At 40.2% G+C, this 20,988-nt stretch overlaps 1 protein-coding gene across 1 annotated transcript in view; it reads left to right on the top strand.

Moving 5' to 3' along the window:
• SIDT1 (SID1 transmembrane family member 1) overlaps nt 1-20,988 on the top strand; it is a 93,632-nt gene that overhangs the window by 29,036 nt on the left and 43,608 nt on the right. Inside the window, exons 2-9 of the mRNA XM_057696472.1 lie at nt 660-781; nt 1,782-1,952; nt 12,206-12,251; nt 15,745-15,846; nt 16,454-16,537; nt 18,201-18,288; nt 19,741-19,812; nt 20,231-20,324. Coding sequence (XP_057552455.1) covers nt 660-781; nt 1,782-1,952; nt 12,206-12,251; nt 15,745-15,846; nt 16,454-16,537; nt 18,201-18,288; nt 19,741-19,812; nt 20,231-20,324 — 779 coding nt within the window. The remainder of the gene's footprint in view (nt 1-659; nt 782-1,781; nt 1,953-12,205; nt 12,252-15,744; nt 15,847-16,453; nt 16,538-18,200; nt 18,289-19,740; nt 19,813-20,230; nt 20,325-20,988) is intronic.

Genomic DNA, 20,988 nt, shown 5'->3' with positions numbered 1-20,988 from the left:
AAAGCATTTAGTGTCAGGGATTGATACACACCTAGGAACAGGGCAAAGAGAAGACTCTTCAGCCCCTATGGTATCTGTTGCTGGGGGAGCATCAGGCCATCTGCTAGGCTTTAACAAAATGTGGCAGTAACATTTTGGTTTGAAGCACAGAATGATTTTCCAAACCAAAATTAAAGTTTGAGGCACTTGTAGGTCTTTTTTTAAAAAGAGACATTTGTATATTTAGCATTTTATATTCAGATAAGAAGAGAAGCATATCAACATCTTTCTTTTTCTGTTCTGGGCTTGTTCTCCTAATCGTGTGTTGACTGCCCAATTCAAACTCCTCCACCTGCCATTTGAAGCCTCCATAATTTGGCTTCACACAAGACAGCTTAAATCAGAATTTTGAGGGTTGGACCTAGGCATCAGTTTTGTGTTTTGTTTTTGTTTTTTTTTTCTAATCTCCCCTAGTGATTTCATTGTGTGATCAGTGTTGAAACTGACTATGGTTACAATATGAATGAGAAGACAGCTGGGATATCTGGAGTATCTATGGTTAGCGGCAAATGTAAGAATTAAAGTTTTTTAGAGCTTCAGATGGCAGCCATGCTGTGAATGTCTGCGTGTGTGCATGCACGTGTGATTGGCGTTTCCTCTCTCTCTGCCCTGGCTCACAGGTGAACGCCGTGAGGGTGTATGTGAACAGCTCCTCTGAGAACCTCGACTACCCAGTCCTGGTCGTGGTTCGTCAGCAGAAAGAGGTGCTGTCCTGGCAGGTTCCTCTGCTCTTCCAGGGACTGTAAGTGGATCTTCCCCAACATCTTCATTACATTTGTTTTCTTTCGATGTGCTAGACCTTAATTGCTGTTTTCCCTAGTGAAAGGAGAACGCAGACATTCAGAATGTTGACATATTATGCATGCGAGTGCAAACAGCTGTCGTGGTGCCTCCCTTGACCATTCAGCTCTGTTCAGTTTCTCTCCTCTTTGAGGTTCTGATAAGCACTCTGATTTGTAGCACCTAGAAGAACATTTAACATTTAAGTTCTACCCAGAATATTCGGTTACCCCTGGTTGGTTAGTGGGTCATCCACCGAGGACGGGGCTAGGCCCAGCAGTCAACTTAAATGAGTGACACCTCCCCCATTCTTCACAATGTTCACCAAGTGTGCTTTCTTTATCCCATAATATATATTGAGCGCTGCTAAATGACAGATGCTGGGGATACAGTGGCATAAAACAACAATGAAATCCCTGCCTCATGGAGTCTATATTTTTAAAGGGGAAGCTGTACAAGGCACTAGAGCACTAACAAAAACAAAGCAGAAGGCATGCAGACATGGGCACAATGTTAAATCATTTTTGGAGGTTAAGAAATGTGAGGATTGAGATACTGATTCTCATGCCTTTACTTGGACGCTGAGGCTTTCTTTATTTTCATTTAGCAAAAGCTTGAAGAGTGGGAAAATGGAATCAACTGGTTGTGTTATCAATTTGAACAATTTCCCCCTTCAAAATCTGATAATGTTCCCGATTGAATTAGGATGATTTGGTACGGTAGACACAGCCTAAGTGAGTTGGTTAGCACTCAATAGTTCTCATATCTGTGTTATAATGTCACACAACCTGTGCCAAACACAGTAGCTCTAAAATTACTATCAGTACGTCCAGTATGAAATTTTAAATGTAAGGACGTGGAAAGAAATTCAGGGAGAAGTGAAATGAGATGTTTCTTTCCCTGCTTGTTCACTGAGTGTCTTTATCTTCCTCGCTGGTTTTTCCCTCCATTGGCTGCTGCAGATACCAGAGAAGCTACAACTACCAGGAAGTGAGCCGCACCTTATGCCCCTCAGAAGCAACCAATGAAACAGGGCCTCTGGAACAACTGATATTTGTAGATGTTGCATCCATGGCGCCCCTGGGTGCCCAGTACACACTGCTGGTTACCAAGATCAAGCACTTCCAGCTGCAGTAAGTGGGACTCCTTGCGGCCTTTCTCTGTTTGCTTGTCTGTTCCTCCTGTGCTTGTACGTGCTCAGTCCAGTTTCCTTCCTCCCAGATCAGCACTCCAGAAGGAAATCATCCACTTGGCGTATTGTCTCAGCACCTTCTGAACTCTCCTGCTCACAGCAGGGCAGCAGGGCCTTAATCTGTGCAACGGGGAGGCAGTAGGGGACTGGAGAAGAGGGGAGGGTGGTGGACCTCATAGGTATATCTGTTCCCAGGGGTCTGTGAGGGCCCCCTCCTGTCTGTCATCCAAGCAAGAGTGACATCCAAGCACTAGTGGTGGGTACTTCTGTGTTACTCGCCAGTGCCACTCTCCCAAAGGAAGTTTTGGTTTTGTTTTAAGGAAGATCTGAAGTTATTTTTCTTATTCCAGTTTTCTCCTTCTGGTTAGGAATGTATACAGGTTGAAAATAATATGTTATGTGGCTTTGTCCTTTGTGCAAAAACTTATGACTATTTCCTCCTTCTCCTTGCTCTACCATCCTTTGAAATCAAATCAGTTGGATGCAGCATCTCAAATTGTTTATATTAGACATGGAGTAAAATAAATTCAGTGGAGGCATTGTTTCTAAGGGATCTATTCTCTCCCAGAGGTTAGTCACATAAAATATTGCATATATCTGTATGAAAATGTAAACCGAAAACCTAAGGTTATTCCTTAATAAGGCCAGAAACTTCAGGGAGTTTCCTGCCCTATCCTACTCTAAGCTCAAAGCTTCTCAAGGGTTCAAACCATTTCCTCCCTTCTCAGTGTTTTAAATAAAATTTAAAAAAATATATCATTAAATTGGTCACATTAAAATTTTAATTTGTACTCATCAAAAGGTATCATTAAGAGAACAACAGAAAAAAAAAGCCATAGACTAGAGAATATGTTTCCAACACACGTAACTAACAAAGGGCTCAAATGCAGAATGTATAAAGAACTCCTGCAGATCAATAAGAAAACACTGGCAAGCTTTTGGCTGCTGTCTCCAGTATCACCCACCCTTCCGTGGCTCTGGCTTCTTCTGGGCAAGAATCTTGGAGCCTGTGAGTCTCAGCACTGCTTCAGGTGGGGGCTGGCATCCAGGTGGGCGCCAGCTTCAGACTCCACTTCAGTAGAATAAATAGGTTTTCTGAGACAAAAATGAGCAGATCTCAGGAACAGAAACTATACTTGAGAAAACAATTCTGTGACTTGACCTCTCACTAAAACTTTGGGACAGAGATGGAAGAATTTCAGAAGGGGAATCAGTGTTTATACGTACCTAATGAAAATAACCAACATATAATACAAATAGACTCAAATATGCCAAGTCTAAGAATGTCAAGTGGGATTTAGAAAAAAAGAAAACTAAATATTGGGCTGGCCAAAAACTTTGTTCGCTTGATGAATACAGTGTTCAATAAAATTTTTGGTGGAAATGAATAATGTGTTTTATTTTTATTTAAAACCGAACTAACTTTTTGGCCAAGCCAATATACACTGCTTACAAGAGTACAGTCTTAAAAAGAAAAAGTATAAATGTAAATGGAAGGATAGTAAAAGAAATACCATACTGATACTAAACAAAAGAAAGTTGATGTAGTATATCATATTATACAAGATATTCCTTAACGCAAGAAGCATTATTAGATATAGAGAGACATTTCGTATTTTGAAAATAATTATTTACCAGGAAGACAAATTTAAATTCTAAATTTGTATGTACCTAGTAGCATCACTGCAAAATATACAAAGCAAAAATTGCAGAATGGAAATAAGAACTGGACACATTCACAGTCTTTGTGGACGCCTTCTCTATAGCTAACAGAATAACAAACCACAATTTTAAAATATATGTACCGGGTTCCCCCACTATGTAAAAGTAGAGTGTTCCTGTGAAACATTTTAGAAGCCAAATGACATTCAGCAAAGAAGCAATTACCTGAGGCCACATTTTGCTAATGGATGCACAAAATAAATTGAGATAAAGCACAGATGCTCCCAGACACAATTCACAGCTATGGTGGCTTGTTGCTAAGATGCTGAGTGTAGTCCCAGGGAAGGAGCTTGGCGTTGCCACTCTCACCACACAGGGTGCGCAATGTAAAACAAACACTGAACACTGTTTTTGCTTTTCATCTTTTTTCATAAAAGCAAAAATCTTTGGATTTCTTTCAGTTAGCGAAAACAAGTACTAAGGTAGCAAAATGGCATAAAGTGAATTTTCAAAAAGTAAAGGATAGCAATATGCAGTAATTAGAACAGATATTGGCAAACCATGGCCCACAGACTGGCCAATGGTTTTTGTAAATAAAGTTTTATTGGAACATAGCCCTACCCATTCATTTACATATTGTCTCTGGCTGCTTTCATGCTACAATGGCGTAGTTGAGTAGTTGGGATGGAGAAATTATGGCCTGCGAGCCTAAAATGTTTACTATCTGGCCCTCTTAGAAAAAGTTTGCCAACACATAATATAAGAGAGCAGGCCAACATGATTAAAAAATTTGAGCTAATTAATGTATTTTGAAAACTGCATCTCAAAATGATAGAATGCCTAAGCTTTTTAAGTGGACGTGCAACATTTATCAAACTTGCCAAGCTCTAACACATATCTTGATAAATTTCAAAGGACTGAAATCCTGTAGATGGAATTGAGACAGAAATCAACTACAAAAGAATATCTAGAAAATCCCCAAATGTTTGGAAATTAAGTAGTCTACTTCTAAATAATGTATGAGTCAAAGAAACCACAGCGAAAATTAGAAAGCATTTTGAACAAATGATCATGAAAATATATGTACCCAAAATTCAGGGATGCAACTAAAGCACTGCTTATAGGAAAGTGTATAGCTGCAAATGTATATGTCAGAAAAGAAGAATGGCTGAAAATCAGTGTGTTTAGTACCCATTTCAAGAAGTTAGAAAAAGAACTGAAAATAAAATTCAAAGAAAGTGGAAGGAAGTACTAAAATAAGAGCAAAAAAACCAATGAAATAGAGAATAAATTGACAATGGACAAAACTGACCAAACTACAGGTCAACTATTTGAAATGACTAGTATTATTTTTATACTTGTTTTCTAAAAACTAAAAAAGACAGTCAAGCCCATTGGGAAAAAAAAATAGGCAAGAGACTTAGACACTTCCCCAAAGAAACTATGCAAGTGGTCCAAAAACATAACCTCATTAACTATCAGAAATGCAAATTAAAACCATAATGAGGGGCTGCCTAGGTGGCGCAGTGGTTAAGAATCCGCCTGCCAATGCAGAGGACACGGGTTCCATCCCTGCTCCAGGAAGATCCCACATGCCACGGAGCAACTAAGCCTGTGCGCCAAAAAAAAAAAAAAAAAAAAAAAAGAAACCATAATGACATCCCACCGCACCTACCAAATTGCTATTCTTTGATAGGACTCACAGTGCAGTTCCACTCCTAGTTATATACCCAACACGTAGATATATAATCGTGCTATTCATTCAAGGAATACCACACAACAATAAAAACAAACTATTGCTGCACCAAACAACATGGACAAATCTCACAAACAACATACTGAGCAAAAGAAGCCAGACAAAATTAATACATCCTGCTTGATTCCATTTATATAAAGTGTAAAAGCAGGTGAAACTATTCTGTAATGTTAGAAGTTAGGACAGTGGTACCGTTGGGGAGGAAAGGAGTACATGGCTTAGTTACTTAGTGAGAGTTCATTCAGATATATACTTATGGCTTGTTATCTGTATGGTTGTTACACTTCTATAAAAAGATTAACTTAAAAAAATAAGAATATTTTAGAATGTCTATATGCTATTTTATTGCAGCTAATTTTTCTGATCAGAATGTTCTGCTTTATTATCAAACTCTCCTTAAATTTTCTAAGGCAGTTTCTTCTGAAGTCTGTAGCCAGTGGAGTTGCCGATACAAATCAAATATTTATCTTGGTCTTTTCTACACCCCTTGACAGTGTTTACCCATAGATACAGATGAACAGATGGATTAATGAATGGTCAGAAGGATGGTGAAGTCGTCACAGCATTTTTTTTCCAAGTCCTTCCATTACTTTTGGTGTAGAAAACAGTGATGTGATCATTTCAAGAGCAAGAACCCCTCCTCCCCCCGCCCCGCCGACCACCACCAAAAGGCAGAAAAAGATCAGTTATGTCGGAGTCTCTAGGAGGGAGGTTTGAGCATTATGGTATATATATATTTAAGGTTCCAAATGATTCTAACGTGCACCCAGAGTTGAGAACGACTACCTTTAAGCAATTTCTAAATGTGGTAAATGCAATGCTTATATTTGTTTTAATAATTAAATTTATTTGTGATATTAAACAATATGGGAATCCGTGCTGATACTTTGAAGGAGTTGGCAGCACATTACCCAAACAGAGTGCATTGTGAGTTGTGGAGAAGCCCTGCGTTTACTAATTTGTCTGTGTGTCCGACTTGTCGCTGTCACCTGGCAGCAGTGTACTTGAATTCTAGGGCTGGCTGTGAGGCTGACTAGAGCCTTTGGAGAACTGAATTCTGTGAAACGGAAGTCATAAGGTCACAACTCTGGGCGAGTGTTAACGAATGATGCATGTGGTGAAACTGCAAATCTATTCTCTCACCTTGTTTGTTGTTTCCATCTCTCACAATGTGACTTGACCTCAGCAACCAGATGTTCAGAGCATCTCAAAATGCACACAGTTACCAGGGTCTTTATGAGAATACGATAAGCCTGAGAAGAGAAGGTAACTGAGATATTTGTGTCTCCTCCTCGCTGGCTCCGGATTTCCCCACACCAGCCTGGCTGGAAAGCCGGAAGTCCAGAGCATGATGCTAAGAGGCAAGAGCTGAGGACTGTGGGGAGATCTGAACTCTAGGTATTGAGAGAAACACTGAAGAGCTAACTCAAGTTTCCTAACACTACAGTTTCTGTTGTATGTTTTTCAGTGGCAGACTACAGGAGGTTCCTTTTTTCTACAGTCATAAATTTTAAGAACAGAAGGACCTCTGGGAATTGAATCCACTCATTTCATTTTTACAGATGAGTGATGCCCAGAGAGGTTCAGTGATCTGTCCAAACCCACACAGCTAGGAAAGGGCAAAATCAAAACTAGATTCAACTTCTGATTTGCAGTTCTGAGCTGTTCCCATATAACATGCTATTTCTACTTTCTGTTTAACACTGTCCTCCTAATTTTTGTTGCCCTAAATATGTCTCTCAACATGAAGCATTTATTTAAATCCAACTTAAAAAAATTAAATTCTCCCTAAAGCATCACTCCTTGCTGTCTTAACTCTCCCCCACCTGCCTCCACGCATGCACATACACCAGCTTTGCCCCCATTCCTTTCCCCAGACCCCATGGCCCTGGCATTCAGTGCTGCAGGGGGTGGAGTTGCAGACAGGGAAGAGTAAGAGGCTGCAGAAACAGGCAGACAGCTGATCCTGGGGTGGGAGGAACTTGGAAGGGCTGTTTAAAATTTTAGACAGGGAATTCCCTGGTGTTCCAATAGTTAGGACTCTGTGCTTTCACTGCCATGGGCCCAGGTTTAATCCCTGGTCAGGGAACTGAGATCCCACAAGCCATGTGGCTCGGTCAAAAAAAAACCAAAAAACAAAAAAGATATCCCTAAGAAAGGAATATGCATGACAGATAGTTTAAAAAAAAGGGGGGGGAATAAATTTAGACAATTGTCTAAATTGTGATAGTTGTATGGAGAAAGGATTCAAAGAGGACAAGACTGGATGCAGAGAAATTAGAAGGCTGATGCCGTGGTCGAGATAAATAATAAGAAGATGAAGAATTTGGAGGTGAAATCGACAAAATTTGATTGGCTATTCAGGGTAAGGGAAATGGGAGAGGCAAGGATGACCATGTAACTTGCAGATGGTGGTGCCAATAAGAGAAAGTGAGAATTCTAAGGAGGGAAGAAAGAGATAAGTTCACTTCAGGACACATTGACCTTGAAATGCAGGTGCCTGGCAGTGTTGAACATATACCAGCATGGTGCTTAGGAGACAGGGCTGAGCCAAAGAAAGCCCACTGAGTAGAAGCTTCAGGAAGGCTGGTCCACATGGTGCCTGAGGTGGAGTTACAGGAAATAAGGGGAGAAACAGGCAGTACCCAATCCTTGATCTTTGAGATCTTTATGCTGAACCAGGGAGTTTAGACTTTACCTTTAAGGTTGTGGGAGCCACTAAAGGATTTTAAGCAACAGAATATCATGAACAGATCTGATTGTTGGAGATGACTTTCATGGCCATGTGGAAGATGAACTGGAGAGAAGAGGGCAGAGGCACATAGGCAAATGAAAAGTTATTTGAATAGAGAAGTATAAAAAATGATTAGAACCTGAACATATTATGGCAGCAAAAAATTTGTAAGGGAGAAAAAGAGTCAAGTGATACACATGGGGATGATTCACAAATTCAAAAAATACATGTCGCAAAATAAAAAATATAGTCTTACATGAGTACTTGCAGCCTTCAACCCTCCCCTAGCCTTCTAAGGAGGGATCCTGAGTCTTTGTTTGGAGAGAGAGTTTTTAGTGCAATAGCACCGCTACTATGCTGTGAGAAGTATTATAGTCGATTTTTGAGGAAATGAATGAGTGAAGAGGCTTATAGACCATTTTGCTAGGTCTCATGCTATGTAATCGCCCTTTGATATTTTGAGGTAGTTGACAGTAATGATTTACGTTGCTTTTCAATTTTGTTTTTCTGACTGGATGCCATATTGAGCAAAGACAGTGCTTCAGGTGGGAGCAGGTACATCCAGGTTACATTTACTCTAATAGACTCAGTAAGACTTGGTGAGCAGTCAGTTGCGGAAGTTGATAAAAAGGGACTCCAAGACGACTCTGACAATGACGTCAGAAGTCAGGTGAAGCTTGCTGACAGACATGGCAGGGCAGGGTCGGGGAAAGGGTAGTACATTGCATTTTCATCATATGGAGTTTGAAGTGTTCGAGGGATGGTGAAATACAGAAGCCCCGCAGAGAAACTCTTCTGTGACTGGAGCTCAGGAGATAGCCCTGGGCTGGACATGGAAACTTGTGATTTACTGGCATGGTTGTGGTTTTTGTGGCCAATGAATGTTTATATGTATGGATTTTATGGCAAAGATAACATATAGAATTATACACATAGGAATGAAGATGTCTATGGCTGAGGAAAAGGAGACCAGGAACAGGACTGTGGGTCCCCTTCTCATGTAAGGGATGGCCTGAGAAATAGGAGCTCTCAGAAGAAGCTGAGTCAGCATAGTCAAATGTGTGGGAGAAAACCCAGGAAAGCAGGGGTCACAGAGCCCATGGAAGGAAAGAGTTGTAAGACAGAGGGAATGGTTGTCAGTGTCCACTGTCGCAGACAGGTAAAGAAAGTTAAGGATTAAGTCACTGGATTTAGCCACGAGGAGGCGACGGATAACCTCAGGGGGATGGAGGGGGAAGAATCTTAGTAACAGTGGGGAGAGGAAAGAATGAATGCAGGATGGGAGCAGAGCACTCCCTGAAGAGGCTGGTCTGTGAAGGAGCGGGAGGTTACAGAATGACACCAAAAGGGGGGCATTCAGGGGAAAGAGGGTAATTTCGTTGGGGTGCTTTTGTTTGTCATTTATTTTGAAAATGGTTGAGACTAGAGTACATTTATCAATCAAGGAGTAGAAAGGCTGATGAAATTTATAGGGGAGTTGGATTTTTGTAGAAACAAAGTCCCAGAGGAGGGAGGAGAAGACAGGATTTAGCGCGTGCATGGAGAGTTTACACTTCGACCAGAGGCACGAGGTGGAGGGTTACAGATGATGGAGGGCTGGGGGAAGGTTTGGGGTAAGCAAAGGCAGTTCATGGCAGATGGCAGCAAGGGGATAACAGGAAATGACATTTTGAAGTCCATAGTCCAAGTGAATAACCAGCGTAATCTCCTTAGACAAACAAGGCGAGTGTTTTGAACGCCCACCGTGCTCTGTGTGAGGGGGTTGCTGTCCTAAGATGAATACGATGCCCTGAATCTCACGGTCCTCTCTGTCCTCACCTCTGTACTCAAAAACGACTTAGCTGTTGTCTCTGCCCGTCTTTCCACTTACCCTTTCTTCCCATCCCCTTGCTTTTTTTTAAAGAACTTTTATTGAGATATAATTGACATATAATAAACTGCATATATTTAAAGTATACAATTTGATATTTTTTTCCTTATTAGTAATGTATATATGGCAATCACAATCTCCCAATTCATCCCACCCCAACCCCCCCCCCCCCACTCCGCTTTGCCCCGCTGGTGTCCATATGTGTGTTCTCTACATCTGTGTCTGTATTTCTGCCTTGCAAATCAGTTGATCTGTACCATTTCCACCCCCCTTCCTTTTCCTTCTGCTTTATTACTCTCCTGCGTATACTTCTCCCCTCTCTCTCTCCCTTCCCCATGGGCCCATCGCTCCCTCTTTTCCTCCTGTCTCCCTTCCCTGCATACCCATCTCTCTTGACTCCTCTGTTCCTTTTCTTTCTCACTCTCCCTCAAACTAGGCAAAATGAGAAAACAAAGTTAATTTGGGGGTTTCCTTATTTATTGAATAAACATTTCTTTCCTGTGTTTGAGTTTTTCAAACATGTAAGTCGAAAATTGTATACTTCCTTCTCTAAAACTAAAGGTGTACATGTGTCTCACTTTTGTTCTGTTGCTTCATGACCCCTGACAAAATAAACCTTCCCCATCTCCGTTGAGGCCCATGGGAAGGAAGCAGAATCTTTCATCTGCAACAGAAACCATGTTTATTTTGCACACACTGTTGACTCCATGAGAGAGGACTTAAATGTGATAGTCTAAAAGAAAATAATATGTTTTCAAAGTCAGTATGTGTTGTACTAGTAAAGCAAACATAAAGAACAAGAAAAAAAAAAAACAGAAAAATTCCTATTGATGTCCACACATTCAATGCTATAACTGCAATTCAAATGACAGGGGAGAACTTAAAAACAAATTTCTGGCCAAAGAAAACTGTTTGCTTCTGGAAATCTTACACTGTCGGTTGCTAGCCAAGACAATCCCTGTCCTCTTCATCCCCCTGACCTGGCAACGAACAGAACTGAGGGCCCCATGTTGCCCTGGTAACAGCAGATGACACTCCCCACACTGCTGAGAGCCGCACGGGGCACCGTGAGTCCTGACTCTGGCTGCGGAATCTCAGAGCACACACACAACTGGATTGGACACTGCCTTTGGCTTCTTTAGGTGACTTAAGATCATGAGTTATTAACCATACTTCAGCAGAACCAATCCTTGACTCTGATGACGACTTCTATTGAGTGGACATATGCAAATCGCATCCACTGCTAAATTCTGAGCCTAGTCTGCTGACAGCCTAAATTGTTTGCCATTACCTTTAGAAACAGTGCTCACATTTTATGACTTCTAAACATGACTACAGAGAAGACCAAATTTGTCTTCGTGTTTTCCAGTCTCTTGAACTGTTCACATATGTTCCTTCCAGTAGCACTCTACACTACAGGTGTATGCTTCCCACGTGCTCCTCACACTCTCCTTTCCTCAGAGCTGGATCACTTCTGTCTTTCACAGAAGAATGAAAATATCTAATAAAGTAATTCACAGCAAATTAATAATTGAGAGGAAATAACTTCACTGTATTCTTTTGTGGTATGTGCATTTTAAGAAGGGTCTTAGAAGACAACGCCTAACCCAAAGAGGACACAATCTTGGAGGGATATGTAGACAACTGCGGGTGCTTGGAGGCAGGAAGAGTATGCTTCTATCCCTAGAGCCACTCCCATGGTGATTTTCTATCCATCACATTTTTTAAAAAGTGATCTTTTGCCATGGGTACATCAAAATTTTGAAGTGCTATCTGAATTATGGAAAAGAACCTCAAACCTACTTTTCCTCTCTCTTTCAGCCCACTTCGGATAGCTAAACCCTGTACTTGTTTTTAAAATCTTAAGAGAATCCAAAGACAAATGTGTCTGTACAAGTCAACAAAGTACTTACTTGTACAGGTATGACTTCATGGGTTTATAAAGACATACAATTTACCCGTTCCCCAATTTGGTCATTCTTGAGAGTGAAAACCACCAAGTTGCCAGGCAGTGTACTGTGTCACTTTTATGGGCCCAGAACTCCTTTCTCAAATGGTGGGGCACTCCTTACATCTGGTGTAAGATTTTTTGTTAATAAATAATTTTTGCGTGCTAACTTCTGCTTTTCTCTCACTTTTCCTACTTTGCCCTCTCCCTCTTATATTTTTTAGGACAAATGTTGCCTTTCATTTCACTGCCAGCCCCTCTCAACCTCAGGTAAGTGAAGGATTTCAAGGTTATCATGATTCTACCTGTTGATGTTCCCAGAAGAAACCACGGTAACAGGTAGCGTTAGCATGTGGTGTTGCCCTTGATCTTCACGACTTGAGCTATATTTGTATTTTTGGAATGTTGTTCATATAACTTGGATTGTAGACACACCTTTCATGTTATCACTTAAATTGCTGTGAAATGGGAAGCACGACACATGTTTGCAGATGTTCCTTGGCTCAACCTTCATTCATCAACTTGTGGGCCTACTGTATACCAAGTACAGTGTTAGACTGTGCTATGTGCCAGGGAAATAAGGATGAGGAAGAGAGGGGGGCAACTTCTGTCCTCACGGACTTAATAACTGGGATGCGGGTGGGGAGACAGAGAGTGGAAAGCCACCACTAAACAGATACAAAAATCATCAGTTGATCTGGAAATACAACAAAAATGAGACAGATTTTAATTTATACAGTGTTAGGGGTAAAAGTAGTTTTTCCTGTCATTAAGAAAGAATAGGAATGCGAATAAAAATTATTAGAAGGATTAGATATTTATGCTGTGCTCTCCATTAGGCCGTAATTATAAACAGAATAAACAGATGAAAACTTTGATTGATTCAGGCTGCTTTTCTGGTGACACTTCCAGCTACCTTCCCTTTTCCTTTCATAGCTTCTGAAAGAGTAAAGTTTATGCAATAGCAAGTTTATAACAGATTTATTTAATGTCCTGATATTTATTGTAAGTCTTCTGTAGGCTGTAATACAGCTATGGTCAAAAACGGCCTTGGATATACTGCACTAAAACTGGGATTGACATATTATATGTATACTGTTGTAAATCTATTACGGCCACTTGTGAGCTGATGAAGATTTAACAACTGGCTCTCAGAGTGAAAGCCCTGTCTTGTAGCATTTGCCCATTTCTGCAGTGTTAACACCTGCCAGCGTGACGTTATTGAACACGGAGTTGGGAATCAACGTGTACAATCAGCTCCCCAAACCTGCAAGAGCCGACCCCTGCACACCTTTAAGAGTTAAATGTCCCATCAGCGAAAGCCTCCACGGTGCATTTATGCTGCCACCCAGTGACAGAAGAGGACTACAGGCCCAGGATCCATTGCCCTCAGAGTATTGACCACTTCATTCATGAAATATTTGCTAGGTGCAATGGGAGATATCTGTTATAGAAAGGGAGGGGAAGGACTTCCCTGGTGGCTCAGTGGTTAAGAATCCGCCTGCCAGTGCAGGAGACACGGGTTTCATCCTGGTCTGGGAAGATTCCACATGCTGCAGAGCAACTAAGCCTGAGCGCCACACCTCCTGAAGCCCTCGGGCCTAGAGCCTCCATTCCGAAACAAAAGAAATCACAGCAATGAGAAGCCCATGCACCACAATGAAGAGTAGTCCCCGCTCACCACAACCAGAGAAAGCCCGTGCGTAGCAATAAAGACCCAAAGCAGCCAAAAAACAAAATTTAAATAAATAAATATTAAAAAAAAAAAAAGAGAGGGAGGGGAAAACTTGCACCCCCAACTACAGAAAGAATAGTCTAGTAGTCCTGTCCAGAGCTGTAATAAACATGATAGACTGAATGTCGTGATATATTTTGTAGACTGAAAATTAGTGATGATTATAATTATAGCTTCTTTCTACTTTAAAAAAATATTAAACACTAAAGCCCAAATAATTTGTATATAAATCTTAAACTAGAGTAAAATATACTTAGAACAAACTCATGAAACAAAATAATTTCTTTGACATCCATGAAGGTCTTACTTTACTCGCAGCTGTTCCCATTTCGGCCTATAGTTTATATCCTCTTCAACTGTGGGAAAAAATTTCTGTTCCTGTAAGTTCACCCAAACTGTTGCACATAGTCAGACAACGTGCATCACCACTGCCTGCCTCTATTCCTGTAGCTAGAAGCAGGTTGCATAAACTGGATAATCAGGATGCAAGATGGTGATTTTTAGCCTAAGTTCCAGGCATTGCTTTGGATCCTCGTCATTTGCTTCTTTCTGGTAAAAGTAGATTATCAAGGCAAGGGGGTTATTTATTGGGGGTTTATGGTAATTTAGAGATAAAGAAGATTGGTAATACTCTGTCATATAGATTACGCTTCAGCGGATGTCTACAGTTTACACAAAACCAACTCCTAGAATAGATAGGAATATATGTAATGTTCATTACTGCTAATAGTAATCATAATAATGCTTTTGAGTTATAAAATATGGTTCCAGTAAGAACCAAGAACACCTCTTGGGAATTTCAGAGTATTCACCTCTGGAAGAGCCCTGTATTACATGTATTTGAATCAAGCTCCAAAATAAAAGCACAAAAAATGAAATGGGTTCTTGCAAGTGTTGCCATCTGTTACAAGGCATGAACAGACATCCAAAAAAGTAGCATTAATGACACTCTAAGATGATTTTTTTTCCCCATCAGAAGGCTTTGGATTGTTGGAAAAGTTCTATTTTTATTGCTCTGGTCTCAGAATAAGGTTAGTAAAGAGGACGTTGGAATGCACAATGAAGTTTTAACAAGTTTTGCCTCTCCTTCAAAGCGACAGATTTACTGAAGTTGTAGGATAGGGGTTTGTTTGGTTTGGTTTCCTCAAAATTTTAATCATGTATTTCAAGTCAGGCTTCTCAACCAGTTACTATATTTACTATATTTACTATATTTATAACTGTTGGGATTTCTGTCCTCTTTCTTCATTATTAGCAGCATGTTTAAAACTTAGCGTTAATAAATTTTTCCAGTGGGTTAATAATCTTAGTAGGTAAATAGTATGACCTCTGTCTGTTATAAATGTTTCCTTATTCTGATGATATTTGAGAAATACTTTTAAAGATATCTCAGCCTGCCCAAAGTAGTGAACATATTTCAGGAGGCTAGATGTAGGGCTTGGTCTTTAAATCTAAATGTCATCTCACTGTATTCCAGCCAGGAAATAGATTCCTTGGCAAAAAAAAAAAAAAGTCTAGGGGAAGGTTGGTCTAGTGCTAATTCTTGCCCATGGGAAGGTGGTTAAGATTCTTGAAGAACTGGCTTATCTGCTTTTCAAGGAGGAGCTTCATATTTCAAAACGACCACACAGAGGCAAACCTTGCCTCCTGTTACATTTCACCTATCTCTAATTCAAAGGGTTTCTGGGATCTTCTTAAGTTGGGATCTTAAGTCAAAAGTGGAGTGAAGTGTAGCAAAGTTTAGTTGAGAAAGAAATACCATAAAAAATGACATGGCAACGTTGTGGCTCCCTTGTCTGGTTCACCGCTGTACTCCGAGTGTCTGAGCCCTGCACAGAGCATTTGCTCGATATGCAAGAGAAGAATGGCTGACTGAATTACTGGAGGCTTACTGAGATTTACATCTAAACTTTGAGCCTAATATTAGAGGAAACCACCATCTTCATGGGAAAATAGCTTGAGTTTGTGACTGTAAACATTCTTAACATTTAACATTCTTAAAAAATCCTTTCTATTTTTTATTCTTAGTATTTTCTATACAAATTTCCTGAAGATGTGGACTCAGTTATCATTAAAGTCGTGTCTGAAATGGCTTATCCATGTTCTGTCGTCTCAGTCCAGAATATCATGGTGAGTCTTCATAGCTCGTCAACCTTCCATGTTGAGTATCATATTGTCCCAGGATGCATGAGAGAGAAGGGTGAGCACCATGTCATCCTCCTGCTATGCATTCCTGACAAAACTACTAAATAATAAAGTCAGGATCTTGTGCACACACGTGGGCAGTCTGTGTCTGTAGACATTGATCAGGGGAGATAGGGAGCAGTTGACTCCTGACCGAAATAAACAAAGGGAAGAAGGGAGGGAGGGAGGATCCTGACAGAGAACAAGGAAGACCAAGTTGTGGGCTGCACAAGAAAAATAAAACTGTTCTGTGTTTTAAGATTTTTATTGTGTCATTAGGCCCTTTCTGTTTCATAAGGTGTTAATAAAAAATGGGAAAGGTGTGATACACTTTTAAGGTGATCTTTTAAGTTCTCTTTGATATAAAGTGACCTTGACTTGAGAGGACAAAGCACCAAGTTTGGGGAGGACTCTCATGACTGTTCTGGGGGAAAACACTTCATGGTTTCTGCCTCAGCAGGGCCGCCCTCCCCTGAGATCCAGGTGGTATGTGTAGTATGTATACTATGACATTAGTGATGCGTTCCTTTTTTATCTCTCTTGCATGTTACAGTGCCCGGTGTATGATCTCGACCACAATGTGGAATTTAATGGTGTCTATCAGTCCATGACCAAGAAAGCTGCCATCACCCTACAGGTGAGACATCGCTTCTGTAGTTTTTATTGTCAAAGAGAGTGCACAATTTATAATCAGATTACCTGCTGGAACAGTCAGGTTACCTACTGGACATAGAAAAGCCTAAGGGATTGCCGTTCACTGTGTGCCTTGAGTCTCTTTCCTTTCTGATTGATGTTAAAACAAAGACTGCTACACCTGAAATCAAAGCCTGGGTGATAGTGGACAGTGCTACTCTCCCAGGTGCCCTGTTCCCCTTAGGGAATCTTGAGAACCTGTGATGCAGTGGGACATGTGTCTGACAGATTGCTTAGAGAGGTAAGGACAAAAGCTTCCAATCTACTCAAAGGGGGATGCCAATTTAGAGTAAGTTTATCTGATCCATTTAAAATAAACATATTCTACTAAAACAATATTGTAAATCAACTATACTTCAATTGCAAAAAAAAAAAAATTCTAATAATTTGTACTAGTAATAGTAACCAAAAAAGAACTTCAACTCTGGACAGAATAGACAGGTTCAAAGGAATATGAACCACATTTGTTCTGAAGTTTGCCCTTTTGGCACTATAATTATTATTTCAATGATAATTTTATAGCAAAAATGTATACACACCATGTCAGCATACTTTCTAAGAGATCTATTCCTGCCTTTAGAGTAATCCTTGAGGTACCTGCAGTTTTATATGTTCTCTAGGTAAGGAGATACTGTTTATTGAATAGCAAGCCATGAATGAGGAGAGGTTAACTATAATTTCAGTATCAGACCTAAAAAGTTCTATTAGTCAGGCTTTAATATTTAATGTGTCAGACTTGATATCTCAAATATCTGCTCTTGTCTTTAGTATTTTCTTCCTTAGCACATCAGCATTATGTGGTCCCACATTAAAAAGGACAAAAAAAAAAATAACCATAGTAGAAAACTCAGATTTTACATCATCCAGACACTAAATTAATGAAGTACAAAGCATTTCAGTACATTCTCACTTTGAATGTGTTTGGCAGTAAATTATTACTTCTCTTTTGGACGCATGATTCAATCTTGGTCCATTTTCTCAGTGGGTTAAACATAATATCAGAAATTTGGGGATAATAAAAAAAACAGAGTTGTATAAATATACTGGACCTTAAAGATTATCTTGTCAACCATGCTTCATTCATGGATAAGAAACTGGGACACAGAGTAGCCCACTTAGAGGAAGTCAAAGCCAGGACTATAAGTCAGGTCTCCTGACTTGAGTCTTTGCTTCCCTAGCCTAAATTATTTATTTAACTGCTGACTGTGCAACTTTTAGGAAAGTCATTTATCATTAAATTTTAAAATAAGAAAAACAATATAGTGAAGCTAAAACTGCTCTAAAAATAAAGTTTATTAAAGAATTTGACATACAAGTATTAATTATTAAACAGGCTGTTGACATAGTTTATATGGGATCTATTACAATTCTAAGCACTCCAGTGGACACAAGACAGATTGAAATCAGAACAGTGTATTTACATAATTTCTTGGATATAACAATTATTTTATTGTGGATAACCTGGAGTAGATCACAGGACTGTGAGACCCCTTCTAAAGAGTCAGGGAGCAGGGGTGAACTTTACTTTTCTTCTCTTTCCTCTTTCTTTTTGCCCCCACCATTAAGGACTTTCTCCCTTCTTCTCACTATCTTTATGTCTTATGCAGAAGAAGGATTTTCCAGGTGAGCAGTTCTTTGTGGTGTTTGTGATAAAGCCTGAAGATTATGCCTGTGGAGGATCTTTCTTCATCCAGGGTAAGCAACAGTGAGAAATATTTGACTATTTAGAAAAACCTAATGGAATGGAATGGAAAGATGCCAAAAGATCATTTTGGCCCCCTCCAGCCCTTTCCAACCATCTCTAGTTCTCACTAAGCGAGGGTCATTAGCAGTGGCTTGGCAAGGCAGTCTGAGACATACTTCAGAAAAAAATACAGGGAAGAAAATAATAGATCTCAAGATATTATTGATACAACCAAATGCCATTGAGTGCCTTGAATCTTTTCAAAGTCTCGTACTTCCTCAGACCATGTGAGGTATGTTCTCAGTTGGTCCTTTACTCAACACATATTTACTACTGTGAAGTAATGATCTTACACCACAGATCGAGGTCCGTTTTCCAAGCTCATTTTGGTAGCTAGCCGTAACGGAGCCACTTATCAGTAGTCATCAGATCCCCAAGGAAACTTCAGAGCTGTCAATTCCCATTGCCAAAGCTGTACCTTTCAAGATAGTAAGTAAGCAAAGCAGGGCAACTTATCCCAACGACAGGGGTCGTGTGAGCTCTTAGGCATAGAACAAGTGGTTATGGATGCCTCCCCACTGACTAGATGGGAACGGAATAGGCTGTTGACTGAAAATGCAGAACCCCGCCCCCGGCAGCGGATGGGCCGTAAGTGATCAACTCGGAGAGTGTGTACTGTTGAGCATAACATCATTCTGTCATTGTTTAGCTGAATTTTCTTCTCATGTATCTTTTTTATTTATTTATTTATTTTTTTTTAGGTACACCAAGTTCAATCATCTGTATTTATACACATATTCCTGTATTCCCTCCCTCCCTCGATTCCCCCCCACCCTCCCCGTCCCAGTCCTCTAAGGCATCATCCATCCTCGAGTTGAACTCCCTTTGTTATACAGCAACTTCCCACTGGCTATCTATTTTACAGTTGGTAGTATATATATGTCTATGCTACTCTCTCACTTCGTCTCAGCTTCCCCTTCACCCCCCGCCCTCTCATGTATCCTTTGATGACATAGCTCTACACTTTAGCCAGTGTCCAGTGTTCGTGGCAAACTACAAGTCCTTTAATGGCTATATAAGAAAAATCAAATTCTCACTGGCTAAAAACTGCAAACCAAAAGATGAAATAGCTCTCTATTTCTGCAGCTGTTTTCTTCAGATGTCTGTGGCATATTGAGACATATGCTGTCAGGAGAAGGGTCAAGCCTTCTTCATTCATGAAGGGAGGCTGCAGTTGCATCACTTAGTGCTACTAAATGCACCCAAGCAAAGGCCAAATTGAAAGTTTTAACCAAAAGGTGTTTTCGATGGTTTGAAGGTTTGGGGTTGGGTTTTCACATAGTTTCTGCTAAAAGAAAATTCAGAAACCAGAGTTAATTCTGGACAGTTTTTAAACAACTATTCAGATGAGAGGCCAGGAACCTAGTATCTGATCCATTGTTCTTTGTTCTCTTTTTAACCAGAAAAGAAGAACCATACCTGGAATCTACAACGTGCAAAGAACCTTAAAGTTACCATTGTTCCTTCCATTAAAGGTCAGTCTGGGTACTAGGATTCAGTGGAGAGATTCCTATGTCAGGAAGGCTATCATGTCATTCAATGCTAATGTCATCCTTCCAGAGAAACATCATAAGAAAACTAGTGTTTACTTTAGAGCTAGAAGAGAGAATCAAAGCATTTTGTTAAATCCCTTGCAGAAAGAAAGGGAAGTCAATTATGAAGTTGTGTACAGGAAATCCCTTCCCAGCTTCCCTGAGGAAGTCACCACTGTGTAAGGCAGCCATTTATGGACAATGTCTAGGTGACCTCCAATAGCTTCGATGCTTTGAATGGAATTATCTTAGGATGTAAGAATGGGTGTGATGCAGATGGGCCCGTGAAGCTGTCCTGTCGCAAACATGGTCCTCTTTTCTCCAGAGGACACCCTGACCAAAGCTGTTTCTCTTCCCTCAGGATCCGTTTACATGAAATCCATCCTTCTCAGTCTCCTCATCTTCTTCTCTTTCTACTTGGGATACCTGTTTGTTGTGGGTTTTCATTATATCAGGTATGTTAAGAATTTCAAGAAATGTCAACCCCCTTCTCCTGTCTCTGCTTAGTAATTAGCACATTAGAGTTTAGAGCTGTATTGATTGGATTCAAATCTGCCTTAGCCACTAACTGTGTGATCTTGGGCAAGCTACTTAACCTTTCTGTGCTTCGGTTTCCTCATCTGTAAAATGAGGTAATAATTTACCTCATAGACCAGTATATCTGCAGTGTTTACATCAATGTCCTGCACAAAGTAAGTGCTGGTAGTGTCAGCTATTTTCTTAGCTAATGAAACTTCAACAGAAAGACAGCTTGGGTATTTTTTAGATCAGAAAATACTCAATGTAGAGCCTATGGAATGTAGAAAATGAGTTCTACCTGACATGGAGATTTAGAAACAGCTTTAAATATTCCATCAAAAAGTACAATTAATGCCTAAAATAAATTTTGAGGTATAATAAGGAGCAGGAGTAATAAATATGTTTTGACACTACACTACCAGCTGCTTTCTTACTGCTGCAGCATCACTTTTACAGTAAAATGTTCCTTGAGAGAAAAAAAGGAGATAATCATGCTGTAATTTGACCAAGGAAACTTCCCTTCCCAAGAGTTTGGAGCCCCAGTGAAAAGAGCTCCAGTCTTTCCTTGTATCCCTGAGGAGGCCTGAACCTTGAGAATTC

The sequence above is a fragment of the Hippopotamus amphibius genome, chromosome 10, assembly GCF_030028045.1.
Source record: "Hippopotamus amphibius kiboko isolate mHipAmp2 chromosome 10, mHipAmp2.hap2, whole genome shotgun sequence".
NCBI lineage: Eukaryota > Metazoa > Chordata > Mammalia > Artiodactyla > Hippopotamidae > Hippopotamus > Hippopotamus amphibius.
The sequence above is the reverse complement of the archived record's forward strand: the minus strand, read 5'-3'. Positions and strand labels throughout refer to the sequence as shown.